The sequence below is a fragment of the Mobula birostris genome, chromosome 1, assembly GCF_030028105.1.
Source record: "Mobula birostris isolate sMobBir1 chromosome 1, sMobBir1.hap1, whole genome shotgun sequence".
NCBI classification, from domain to species: domain Eukaryota; kingdom Metazoa; phylum Chordata; class Chondrichthyes; order Myliobatiformes; family Myliobatidae; genus Mobula; species Mobula birostris.
The window spans coordinates 105,829,412-105,843,192 of NC_092370.1; the positions used below are offsets into that span (position 1 = coordinate 105,829,412).

The 13,781-nt window shown below is 41.4% G+C and overlaps 1 protein-coding gene across 1 annotated transcript in view; it reads right to left on the reverse strand.

Moving 5' to 3' along the window:
* The window catches only part of tg (thyroglobulin), a 360,953-nt gene that overhangs the window by 337,415 nt on the left and 9,757 nt on the right, over window positions 1-13,781 (reverse strand). The window contains exons 6-7 of the mRNA XM_072246581.1: window positions 3,706-3,812; window positions 361-504 (exon numbers count right to left, since the gene is read on the reverse strand). Of these exons, the coding sequence (XP_072102682.1) occupies window positions 361-504; window positions 3,706-3,812 (251 nt within the window). The remainder of the gene's footprint in view (window positions 1-360; window positions 505-3,705; window positions 3,813-13,781) is intronic.

The following is a 13,781-nucleotide window of genomic DNA, read 5'->3' on the forward strand; positions in this document are numbered from 1 at the left end:
AATTTGCTTTTAAAATTCAGCAGGAGAAAGAGGGATAATTTTTGTCAGAGGGGCCAGAGAAACTATCAAGTCACAATCATGACAAGAGATCACAAAGGTTTACTTTTCACAGGTCAGGGAGCATCATACAAGGTCCAAGTTTGACAACAGCTGTAGCATTTCATTGTGTCCATGTCCAGTAGACAGTCGGATGATAGGGCCCAAAACACTTTCAATTCAGATCCTTTACAGCCAGAGCACAAAGGACTCGTGTATCAAAACAAAGGCGCAGGACCATTGCAGTAATACCACACAAATATATAATACATATATACTGTGCAATAATGAATGGGTTGTAAATCTTTCTCCATGAGAACTCACATCTAAACCTGCCAGTAATCAGCAACTGCACCGCAAGGAATCTCCTTCTCAGGATTCGGTAAATACCGGTCTCTGTAAAAGTGTGGGCGGTCTGAGGGCCAGTAAATATACTGTCATAGATTTCATCCAGAAGTAACTCCAGACCTGACAAATGAAAAGAACAAGAATTGTCAGAGATATCAACTATGTTCCAACATATTCAATGTACTAAAGGGTTTGAGCATTGGGAAAATGAAGGGTAGGGAAATATTCTACGGCATTCAGCTGGTGGAATTGGCCATTAACCAAGGCAAGCTCAGTTTGTTCAATCAAGCTAACAAATTGAGAGCTGAGCAGGCTTTAGCTTTGTGCTAATGTCACCTTTTTAGGTCAGAGGTGCTTTCTCAGAACTGAAATAAGACAAAAGAAGTTTGTGAAGCTGCAGGAAATACAGGGGAGATTAAAACCACTGTGACCTTGGAGATGTGCTGTATCATCAGAAGATCCCCACAATCAGGCCAGAGCGAACAACGTCTCTTTTTTTTTCTCTGCAGTGCTGATAGTGGAAGCTCTATTGTCCTTTAGGAAGCAGATATGACTTGGGAAAATATAGATGAAGGATAATATGTATGTTTGCTGTCCTAGTTGAATGCAGGCAAAAGGAATAGTTACTGAGCAACCACATCAGTGAATACAAGAAGGCCTTTGGAATAAATGGTAATAATCAAAGGTTGGTCAATAAGTCAGTCAATTACAGCAGAGGTGTTAAGAGAAAGCTTATCTTTGATGTAGAAACTTGGGTGATATGGGCCACATGTAACTATGTCAGGAAGAGTTAAGGAAGAAATAGCAAGATAACTGAATTGAAATGATTCCATCAGACAGACACAGTATGGATTCATAAAGGTCAGGTCCTTTTTGACAAACCTACTGGAATTCTTTGAGGATGCAATGAGCGCAGTGGATAGTGAGGAACAGGTGGCTGCTACATTGTTCAATTTACAGAAAACATTCAATAAGGTGCCACATAAAAGACTTATCCATAAGATAAGGATGTATGGATTTGGGGGTAATGTGTTAGCATAGATTGAGGATTGGTTAACCAATAGAAAGCAGAAAGTTCAGATAAATGAGTGTTTCTCTGCTTGAAAGTCAATGATGAGCAGAGTGCCACAGGTGTTAGTGCTGAACCCACAACTGTGTGTGATATACATTAATGATTTGGACGAGGGGGCTGAGTGTAGCATGTCTATGCTTGCTGATGAAACTAAGCTGAGCAGAAAAGCAAACTGTGCAGAGTCTACAGAGAGATACACTGTAGATGGCTTAATTGAGTGGGCAAGAATTTAGCTGATGGACGTTGGTAAATGTAAAATCATCCACCTTGGAAGGAAAAGTAGATGAGATTATTACTTAAATAGTGAAAGAGTACAACATGCTGTTGTGCAAAGGGGCTTGGGAATGCTTGTGCACGTATTTCAAAAGGTTGGTTTGCAGGTGCAACAGGTAATTGAGATTGCAAATGGAAACTTGGCCTTCATTGCTTGGGGAATTGAAATTTAGAGCCGGAAGATTATGCTTCCACTGTACAGAGCACTGGTGAAGGTGCACTTGGAGTGCTGTGTGCAGTTCTGTTCTGTTAATTTGAGAGGCTTTGGAGGCTGTGCAGATGAGGTCCGCAAAGATGCAGCCTCCCGGGACTATACTTGCTGGAATTCATGAGAATGAGAGGGGATCTTATAGAAACATATCAATCATAAAATGGATAAATAAGATAGAAGCAGGAAACTTGTTTCCACTAGTAGGCAACATAGAATTAGAACATAGTAGCTAATTAGAACTAGGAATATAACCTCAAGATTTGGGGAGTAGATTTAGGTTGGAGATGAGGAGAAACTGTTTTTCCCAGAGAAAACTAAATCTGTGGAATTCTCTGCCCAGGAACCAGTTAAGTACCCAATTAAATATATTTATAGTTCGATAGATTTTTGCATAGCAGGGTTATGGAGAATAGGCAGGTAGATGGAGCTGAGTCCACAGCCACTTCAGCCATGATTTTATTGAATGAAGAAGTGGACAATCAGATGGCCTACTCCTGCTCCTATTTTCTTATACAGGGTAAAGTAGTCATGTGGTTTCTGCATTTTGGGTGCTCCTTATGCAAATAAATTGATGAAAAAAAGGGCTTCAGTATCAACTGATTACTGTGGGTAACACTTATAGCATATTTGGAAAATAATTAAAAATGTACCTGGAGAATAGAAAAATGCATTTAAAGTATGATTTGGCCATAAGAAAACTGACTGGCCTTTGGGCATAAAGTTCCTTTCCTGTTTATTTCAATTATCTTGAATGCTCAAGAGACATTCAAGTCAACTCCAATTTGTGCTAGTGTTTATGCTCTATAAAGATCAACTCCCAATCTAGATTCCACATCTCAGCCTTTCAGCATATCTTCTGTTCTTTTTCTCCCACCTACTGATCAAGTTTTATTATGAAAGCATTTAGACCAAGGTCTTCTGCAACTTCCTGTGATTGTAAGATGTTCATCCTAACCAGTCAGTCTAAAGAATATAGTCATAACTTAATATGATCTCACTACCTTTGGATTCTACATCCCTAGGTATAATGATGCAAATCTACTTGTCTGTTAGCTCAATCCAAATGGATTTGTATTCCTTATTGTTAGTTATATCCCTTTATTAATTTTATCATTTTTATCATTTTTAACTAGTACATCCACATTCACCTTCATATCCTCCCTGTCACAAAGACCTCTATTTCTACCTCCATATTATCGCCCTTTCTGTCTCTGCCTCAGCTCACGGTCACAGAAACCTCCTGTCACCTCAGGGCCTCCACTTTCCAATGCATTAAGCTAGCCTCTCTTTTTTCCACTCAGTAAGCAAGGATGGGGATGTTTAAGTAGAGCTACTGCTTAGTTTGAAGCTAGTCTAGCTCAGCAAACATGAGTTCTTTCAAGCTCTGGAAACTCAGCGGATCAGGCAGCATCTATAGAGGTTGGCAAACAGTCGACATCTCAGGCTGAGACCCTTCATTAGGATTGTTGACGCCCGAGATTTGTTGAAGGAGTCTCAACCTGAATCATCAACTGTCCACTTCCTTCCCCAGATGCAGCCTGACCTACTGAGTTCCTCCAGAATCCAGCATCTTTGGTCTGTTGTGAAGACCAATTGTAAACTCAGCTATACTGCTCCAGCACAAAGCTAAAAGAGGTGAAATAATAGTCTTGACTTCCACTTCTGTAAAGACCACATGGCAATAGAAATACAGGGGCAATTTAAAGGGAATTGAATATTAATGAAATTTATTTTAAATCCTGTTCATTAAAGACTGTTCACTCACCAGTACCCTGAAGCTCGCGCCCTAATCTATCAGCACAGTAACAGTAACCAGAAACATTAGCAAATTTCTGCCTGAAGGCACTGAATGTACGGAATGCATCAGGAAACCTGAGAGAAAAGAACACAGACATTTTTATCAGTTTCCACAATCTTAAGACAGTCCAAGAATGAAAACACTGTTCAGACCTTTATTTTCATTAAAATATGCACATTTTTGTAAGAACATTGTATACTTATCCAGGCAATTCATGTTTGGCCCTTTCTTCAAATGACTAGCCTTCATAGTTGTGTCTCTTGTACTATTCCTGGTCCAGTGTGAATGTTTTAACTAATTGCTGTTTCCAGTCTTTTCCTTGCCTCCTCTGCCAGGAGTATGATGCATGGCAGCCATGGTAACTCAATTATCTTAAACAGACTAAGCAGGAGTGAACCCAAAGAGAGACTGTTTCAAGGAAGAGAAGGATCAGTAGCTGTTAATAATAGAAAAGCAGAAAATACTGCAAATACTCAGTATGTCAACCTGTATAGATGGAAAGATTTCAGGTCAAATCATTTTCTCTTTTATTTCAGATTTCCAGCATCTGCAGTTTTTCTTTTGATTTTCAGTTTCCCCTCGGTGTCCCAGTCAATATTTATTCCTCAACCAGCAACAATAAAATAGGTTTATAGTCATCACTGTACCTATAAATCCTCCCGGAAGGGGGCAGAAGATGACGGCACGGTGGCAGCGCACGTGGCCACTTTGGAGATGATGTCTGTTATCTGTCAAGTAGGGGACCGTGCACAATTCTGACTTGATGGAGATAGATGCGAGAGCATGGAGGAACATCTGGAAAATTTCTGAAATGCCCGCTTCGCTGCCGCTGCTACTGTGTGGTAACCGGAACCTGCAGAGCTGAAGGCCTCGAAATCCTCGGCTTTGCATGTTTCAGTGGCCAAGGAGAGGTTGAAGGCGCTCGGCAAAGGATGGCACTTGGGAGGCTGTATCGGAGGAGCTGGCCAGAAGCTCAGAGTTTTCGGACGGATGGACAAAGTGTCAGCTGTGGTCGGCTGCTTCCAAGGTATCGGCAAGTTGACGGTGCCTGGAAGCTTATGGCAGGGAGTTTCTCCCTTTTGCCGCCTGCTATCGGGGACTTGGGAGGCGATCAACTCGGGACTTTGAGACTTTTTTTTTACTGTGCCCATGGTCTGTTCTTCATAAAATTATGGTATTGTTTTGTACTGCTGTAAGTATATGTTATAATTATGTGGTTCTGTCAGTGTTAGTCTTTGGTCTGTCCTGCTTTCTGTGATATCACTCCGGAGAAACATTGTATCATTTCTTAATGCATATATGCATTAAGAAATGACAATAAAAGAGGACTGAGTGTTCTCATAATCTAATCTAATTTGAGAAGCAAGACTGAATGGAAATTTGCTGTCCATTTTTTCAACACAATCTGTCAGTTGTGATTTAAAAGTACTTAACTGGCTTTAAATGGGAGTTTTGGATGTTCAGGCAGATATAATGAAGACCGGGTGCTTTCTTTGTTAACCAACCCGAGGAAGCATGGCAGAGCTTGAGAACATTTCCTAGAATTTACACATGCATCCTCTCCAAATTCCTGCACCCAGCTGAGAGAGAATGGCCAAAGTAAAAGAAACAAGTGATGGTTAAAGTCATTGCAGTTCTTAAGTGAAAATGCTCTTGGTTCATTTCATGGTTTGTTCAGATATTAGCCTGCAGCAATGGTTGTACTTGTTCCTGTCACTGGTAAGAGAACCAAAAATTAATGAACCAGGGTTGTTGACCTTGACTGCCATCAAGTGCCTGGTGTTGGTACTACTGAAATTAAAAGAATTTGTCTTCAAATTAATTCTCGTATGATCAAACAACATGCTAACGTCAGCAGTTAAGATCATGTAATAAATAACAACTTGATAACCGTATCTAAGGACATCTTCAGTAGCTTGCTTGTGGGGACGAACTCCTTTTTAACACAAGTAGCTTCACAAGCCTCATCGCAAAATACAGTGTACAGTCACCAGGTGGACCATGTGTCCTGAAATGTGATCCAGGATTTGAATTGAAGTTCCCAGAAACTTGATAATATTTAAATTACTATGGGACTCTGGGTCAAATGTACAGAGTTGTTCAGATGTTATTCAAGAGATGTTGCTATAGAACACAAAACATAGAATACAGAACATGGAACAGTACATGGCCCATGATGTTGTGCCAACCTTTTAACCTACTCCAAGATCAAATTAGTGCTTTCCTCCCACATGGCCTTCAAATTTTTTTTCATCCATGTGTCATTCTGAGAGTCTTAAAGTCAATAATGACTTGTATGTTCCAATTATACATCACTCTGTGTAAAAACTCTACCCCTAACATTCCACCCTACACTTTCCTCCGATCACCTTAAAATTATGACTTCTTTTACTAGCCATTTCCACTTTGGGGAAAGGATGCTAGCTATCCACTCTATCAATACCTCTTATAATCTTATACACCTTCAGCAAGTCACCTCTCAACTTCCTTTCTAAAGGGAAATGCCCTAGCACACTAAAACTTTCCTCAGAAGACATGCTGGTAAGTTTCCTCTCTAAAGCTTCCACATCCTTCCTATAATGAAGTGACCAGAACTCAACACAATATTCCAAGGGTGGTCTAACCAGAGTTTATAGAGCTAAACTTTATCTCAAAGCTCTTGAACTCAAACCCCTGATGAATTATGGTCAACTCACCATATGCCTTCTTAACCATCCTATCAACATGCATGCCAACTTTGTGGGATCTATGGACGTGGATCCCAGGATCCTGCTATTCCTCTACACAGCTAAGAATCCTGCCATTAACCGTATGCTCTGCCTTTAGGTTCAACCTTCCAAAACGTATCACTTTACACTTCTCCTGATTGAACTCCATCTGCCACATCTCAGCCCAATTCTCCAACATATCAATGTCCTGTTTTAATCTATGACAATCTTCTACACTCTCCACAACACCAGCAACCTTTGCGTCATCTGCAACCTTTATATTTTGGTAGGAAAAAAAGAAAAAAAGCTAAAATGTTATTTTTAATGACTTGTTATCAAAGCACAGAGGTACCTTGATGTACAAATTCAAGAACTGCATAGGCAAGGCATGTAGACGTGGCACAAACTAGTAAGACAAATGGCTTGTTGGTACTCTCTGAGGGAGCTTGGCGATCAGTTTGAAGCATAGAAAGCTCTTTGGTGGCTTGGCATATCAGCGTTTAGTTGATGTTGCCCTTAAAGTCGATGTTCACCATCTTAAAACTAGGGGTTAGTCTTTCAAGACAGTGATGAGTATCTTCTCCCCTTAACCTTCAGTGAACGGTAGGGCTGTGAAGGCTTAGTATATTCTGGACAGAGATTGATAGAGTTTTAGATTAAGTTCAAGTTTATTATTGTCATAGGCATACACACACGGGTTAAATGCCATTGCTTTGCAGGAGCAGAGTACATTACAAGACGAGGACAAACATAACACAAACATAAGTTAACATAAATTTTATGATTGGCCCACAATGGACTGCTGAACTAATCATGCTAATGATATATAATTAAACTAATCCCTTCTGCCTGCACATGGTCCATATTCCTGGCACTGAGATAACATCTCGTTGAATGGTAGGTAGACCTTAAGGACAGCTGTCCTACTCATGTTTCCATTTCTTATGTTTTTATATTCTTAGGTACGAGCAAATCTTCCTGCAAATTCAGGTCATTTGTGGTGTTCTGTGTGCAGTTTCTCTCTCTGTACCGAATGGTGGATAGGGGATCAGGTTAGATTTGTTTGAAAAATGAAGGATTGTCCTAAAACAGATGGTGTGGAATATGCGAGTACTTTTCAGAATTCAGCTAAATGAGATGACCTCATTGAAACATATAAGAAATTGACAGGGTAGATGTTGGGAGACTTTTTGGGATGACTAGACATAGAAGATTGTTCTCAGAATCAGGATGAGGTTTAGAAGAAATTTATTTTCTGATTGGGCTGCATATCCACTGAATTCTGTGCTACACATATTTATTCATTCATTTATTTTCCCTTTCAACCCCATTCTCCCGATTCTTACTAATCAAGAATCTATCAACATTCATTTTAAATAAACCCAAAAACTTGGCCTTCACAGTTGTCTATGGCAAAGAATTCCACAGATTCACCACCCTCTATCCTGCCAGTGTCTGTTCTAAAGGGATGTCCTTCTACTGGGAAATTCTGCTCTCTGGTTCTAGATTCTCCGACTACTGGAAAAATCCTCTCCATGTCCACTCAGCCAGGGCCTTTCAATATTCAGAAGCCTTCAATAAGATTCCCCCCTCATTCTTCTAATCTCCAGCAGCTAACAGGCCCAGAGCCATCAAAAACTCCTCATACCTTAACCCTTTCATTCCTTGGGTCATTGTCATAAACCTTCCCTGGATCTTCTCCAATACTAGCACATCCTTTCTTTGATATGGGGCCCAAAACTGCTTACAACTGTGATCTGACTAATGCCTTATAAAGCCTTAGCATTAAATCCTCATTTTTATATTATAGACAATAGGTGCAGGAGTAGGCCATTTGGGCCTTTGAGCCAGCACTGCCATTCACTGTGATCATGGCTGATCATCCACAATCAGTGCCCCGTTCCTGCCTTCTCCCCATATCCCTTGAATCCACTATCTTTAAGTGCTCTATCTAACTCTTTCTTGAAAGCATCCAGAGAATTGGCCTCCACTGCCTTCTGAGGCAGAGCATTCCACAGATCCACAGCTGTCTGGTTGAAAAAGTTTTTCCTCAACTCCATTCTAAATGGCCTACCCCATATTCTTAAACTGTGTCCTCTGGTTCTGGACTCCCCCAACATCGGAAACATGTTTCCTGCCTCTAGCATGTCCAACCCTTAATAATCTTATATGTTTCAATCAGATCCCCTCTCATCCTTCTAAACTCCAGTGTATGCAAGCCCAGTCGCTCCAATCTTTCAACATATGACAGCCCCGCCTACCCAGGAATTAACCTTGTGAAACTACGCTGCACTCCCTCAATAGCAAGAATGTCCTTCCTCAAATTTGGAGACCAAAACTGTACACAATACTCCAGGTGTGGTCTCACCAGGGCCCTGTACAACTGCAGAAGGACCTCTTTGCTCCTATACCCTTAGTTATGAAGGCCAACATGCTATTAGGTTTCTTCACTGCCTGCTGTACCTGCATGCTTGCTTTCAGTAACTGGTGAACAAGGACACCTTGATCTCATTGTACTTCCCCTTTTCCTAACTTGACACCATTCAGATAGTAATCTGCATTCCTGTTCTTGCCACCAAAGTGGATAACCTCACATTTATCCACATTAAACTGCATCTGCCATGCATCTTAACCTGTCCAACTGCATCTGCCACTCACCCAACCTGTCCAAGTCACCTTGCATTTTCATGACATCCTCCTCACATTTCACACTGCCACCCAGCTTTGTGTCATCTGCAAATTTGCTAATGTTACTTTTAATTCCTTCATCTAAATCATTAATGTATATCGTAAATAGCTGCAGTTCCAGCACCGAGCCTTGCGGTACCCCACTTTTCACTGCCTGCCATTCTGAAAGGGACCCGTTAATCCCTGCTCTTTGTTTCCTATCTGCCAACCAATTTACGATCTATGTCAGTACCCTACCCCCAATACCATGTGCTCCAATTTTGCCCACTAATCTCTTACGTGGGACCTTATCAAAGGCTTTCTGAAAGTCCAGGTACACTACATCCACTGGCTCTCCCTTGTCCATATTTCACAGTTACATCCACAAAAAATTCCAGAAGATTAGCCAAGCATGATTTCCCCTTTGTAAATCCATACTGACTTGGACTGATCCTGTTACTGCTATCCAAATGTGCTGCTATTTCATCTTTTATAATTGACTCCAGCATCTTCCCCACCACTGATGTCAGACTAACCGGTCTATAATTCCCTGTTTTCTCTGTCCCTCCTTTCTTAAAAAGTGGGATAACATTAGCTACCCTCCAATCCACAGGAACTGATCCTGATTCTATAGAATCTATAGAACAGATCCTGAATTTTCCAAAGTTTACCAACGTGTCCACGATTTCTAGAGCCACCTCCTTAAGTACTCTGGGATGCAGACCATCAGGCCCTGGGGATTTATCAGCCTTCAGTCCCATCAGTCTATCCAACACCGTTTTCTGCCTAATGTGAATTTCCTTCAGTTCCTCCGTTACCCTAGGACCTCTGGCCACTATTACATCTGGGAGATTGTTTGTGTCTTCCCCAGTGAAGACAGATCCAAAGTACCTGTTCAACTCGTCTGCCATTTCTTTGTTCTCCATAATAAATTCACCTGTTTCTGTCTTCAAGGGCCCAACTTTGGTCTTAACTAATTTTTTCCTTTTCACATACCTAAAGAAGCTTTTACTATCCTCCTTCATATTCTTGGCTAGCTTACCTTCGTACCTCATCTTTTCTCCCCGTATTGCCTTTTCAGTTATCTTCTGTTGCTCCTCAAAAGTTTCCCAATCCTCTGGCTTCCTGCTCATCTTTGCTGTATTATACTTCTCTTTTATTTTTATACTATCTTTGACTTCCCTTGTCAGCCACGGTCACCCCTTACTCCTCTTAGAATCTTTCTTCCTTTTTAGAGTGAACTGATCCTGCACCTTCTGCATTATTCCCAGAAACACTTGTCATTGCTGTTCCACTGTCATCCCTGCTAGGGTATCTTTCCTGTCAACTTTGGCCAGCTCCTCCTTCATGGCTCCATAGTCCCCATTGTTCAACTGTAATATCGACACTTCCAATTTTTCCTTCTCCCTCTCAAATTGTAGATTAAAACTTTTCATATTATGCTCACTGCCTCCTAATGGTTCCTTTACCACGAGTTCCCTTATCAAATCCGGTTCATTACACCACACTACATCCAGAATTGCCTTCTCCCTGGTAAGCTTCAGTAAAAGCTGCTCTAAGAATCCATCTCGGAGGCACTCCACAAACTCCCTTTCTTGGGGACCAGTACTAACCTGATTTTCCCAGTCCACCTGCATGTTGAAATCTCCCAAAACAACTGTAGCATTTCCTTTGTGACATGCCAATTTTAACTCTTGATTCAACTTGCACCCTATATCCAGGCTACTGTTGAAATGAATGTTAACATTGCATTTGCCTTCCTCACTACCAACACAGCCTGCAAGTTAACCTTCAAGGGATCTTGCTATAGGACTCCCAAATCCCTTTGCACCTCTGATTTCTGAATTTGCTCTCCCTTTACAAAATAGTCTATGCCTTTATTTCTTCTACCAAAGTGATTGATCATACATTGCATTCCATCAGCTACTTCTTTGCTATTCCCCTTATCTGTACGTCCTTCTGGTGAAGATGAAGTTGAACCCTTGCAAGGTGTCAGTCCCTGATGGTGTACCTTGTAGGGCAATGCAAACCTGTGCCAACCAACTGTCTGGAGTGTTCAAGGACATCTTCAATCTCTCACTACTGCAGTCAGAGATTCCCACCTGCTTCAGAAGGATGACAATCATACCAGTGCCCAAGAAGAAAAGGGTGAGCTGCCTCAGTGACTATCATACAGTTGCACTCACATCTACTGTGATGAAGTGCTTTGAGAGGCAATCGACTATTACCTAAGCAAGGACCTGGACCCATTGCAATTTTCCTTTCACCACATTAGGGCTTCAGCAGATGCAATCTCACTGGCTCTCCACTTGGTCTTGGATCAACAGGACAATTGCAATACCTGCCTCAGGCTGCTGTTTATTATTTACTGCTCTGCATCCAACACAATCATACCCTCAGTTCTAATCAACAAGCTCCAGAACCTGGGCTTCTGTAGCTCCCTCTGCAAGTGGATCCTTGACTTCCTCACAGGGAGACCACAGTCAGTGCAGATCAAAAATACCATCTCCTCCTCGCTGACAATCAATACTGGCACACCTCAGTGAGGCATGCTTAGCCCGCGACATATGCCAGTGATATTAAACCTGCTTCTGATTCTTATTCTGAGGTGCTCAACAGACTAACGGAAGAGGTAATGAAGAAGCATCAATAAGCTGAGGTTTATCGGACCTCCAAAACTCAGCATCTCTGCTCCTCACCACAGAAGCCCTGGCTTCATCTTTTTCTAGATATTCTCCTTTTTCTTATCAATCCATTAACTTGCACTGTTTAGCAATTTAAAACTTTTATCTCTTTCTCTATTCTGACAAAGGGTCTTTGACCTGAAACATTATTTCTGTTTCTCTTTCCACAAATCCTGCCTGACCCACTGAGTATCATTTTATTTCAGATTGTAAGCATTTGCAGTTTAGTTATTAACATTTAATGACGGGCTGATAAAGTCAGAGAGCTATTGAATCGAACAGCAGAGAAACCGATCCTCTGGCCCATTACATCCATGCTGATCATCAAGTATCTATCTATACTAATCCCATTTTTCTCATTTGGTACACAGCTACTGTATCCCTGCCTTGTCAATCCAGCTGCTCATCCATACATTTTATTAAATGATATAGAAAGGAAATGCCTTTGCCACAATCTCAAATGGTGACCTGCAAAGAGCAACTATCCCCTTTAGTTTCAGAGTCTCCATTATGGGGAAGATGTTTGCACCCACCAATCTATTTTGGCCTCTAATAATTTTTTTATCCTCTATCAGGGCCTCTTTCACTACTTCCACTTCAAAGAAAATACACCCTGCATTATCCAATCTCTTCTGATAGTGTCCTAAGCAACATGCTGGTAAATCTCCTCTGCATGCACTCCAGTGAATTACACCCTAATACTGTGGCAAACAGAACTACATAAAATGTTACACCTGTGGCCTAAAAGAAGTTCCATAAGGTTGTACCTTGACCTCCATGCTCCTTACTGCAGGGGTCCCCAACTTTTTTTGCACCGCGGACCAGTTTAATATTGACAATATTCTTGCAGACCAGCCAACGGGCTGGGGGGGGCGGGTTTCAAGTAGGATTGACAACTTTCTCACTCCCAAATAAGGGACAAAAGTAGCAGTCAAATATGGGACACTTGTGTTTACCCCAAGAAAGACTACCATGACCATGAAGCCTTGCACGGGCACCTGTGTGCGCATGCGTGACGTGCGCATACATGACATGCGCATGCATATATGTGCCGATTTTTTTTCTACAAATCAGTTTTGGCTTAATCTTCCCGATTCTGTTAAGTGAAACTACACGGTACATACATTATTTCTACTTTACATAGGCTGTGTATTTATTATATCATTCCTGCTTTTACTATATGTTAGTGTTATTTAGGTTTTATGTGTGATTTGATAGGTTATTTCAAGTTCAACAGTGCGTGACAGGGAATGAGGAAAGGTGCAGCTGACTCATATTGTTTAATATCGCCAAATCATATCATTTCCTCGCAGCCTGGTAGCACATGCTTTGCGGCCCAGTACCGGAGTGCGGCCCGGTGGTTGGGAACCACTGCCTTACTGTATGCCTTGGTCAGACGGGGGTGCATTCCATTTGCCTTCTTCACCATCTTATCTACTGTACTTGTGTTGCTACCTTTAGAGACCTAGACTTGTAGTCCGTCCATAGGTTCCTCTTTTCCTTAACATTCCCTATGATCCTAGATTCATGATGTATATTCTATTAAACCTCCCAAAGTATATCACTTTGTACTTAACAGGACCAAAATCCATCCTGCCATTTCACTACCTAGCTTACCAGCCGATCAATTTTTGTTGTGTAGCCTAAATCTATTCTCTTTACTGTCATATCAGCAACTTCCTAAACCCATAACCTCTATCACCAAGAAGCCACAAGGAAACACAACCACCTCAGGTTGTCCTCCACATCGTGCACCATTCTTATTTGGAAATATATCACCAGTCTTTCCTTGTTGCTGAATTTAAATCCTGGAACTTCCTGTCCCACTGTATTGTGGGAGTAGCATCACCAAAAGGAAAACAGCATTCAAGAAGGTAGCTCACCACTCAAGCATTGGCAATAAATGCTGGTTTTGCAAATAATGCCCAGATCCTGAAAATAAAGACCAAATTCTGCTGCTTGTGCCCTAACTATCTGAGAGAGA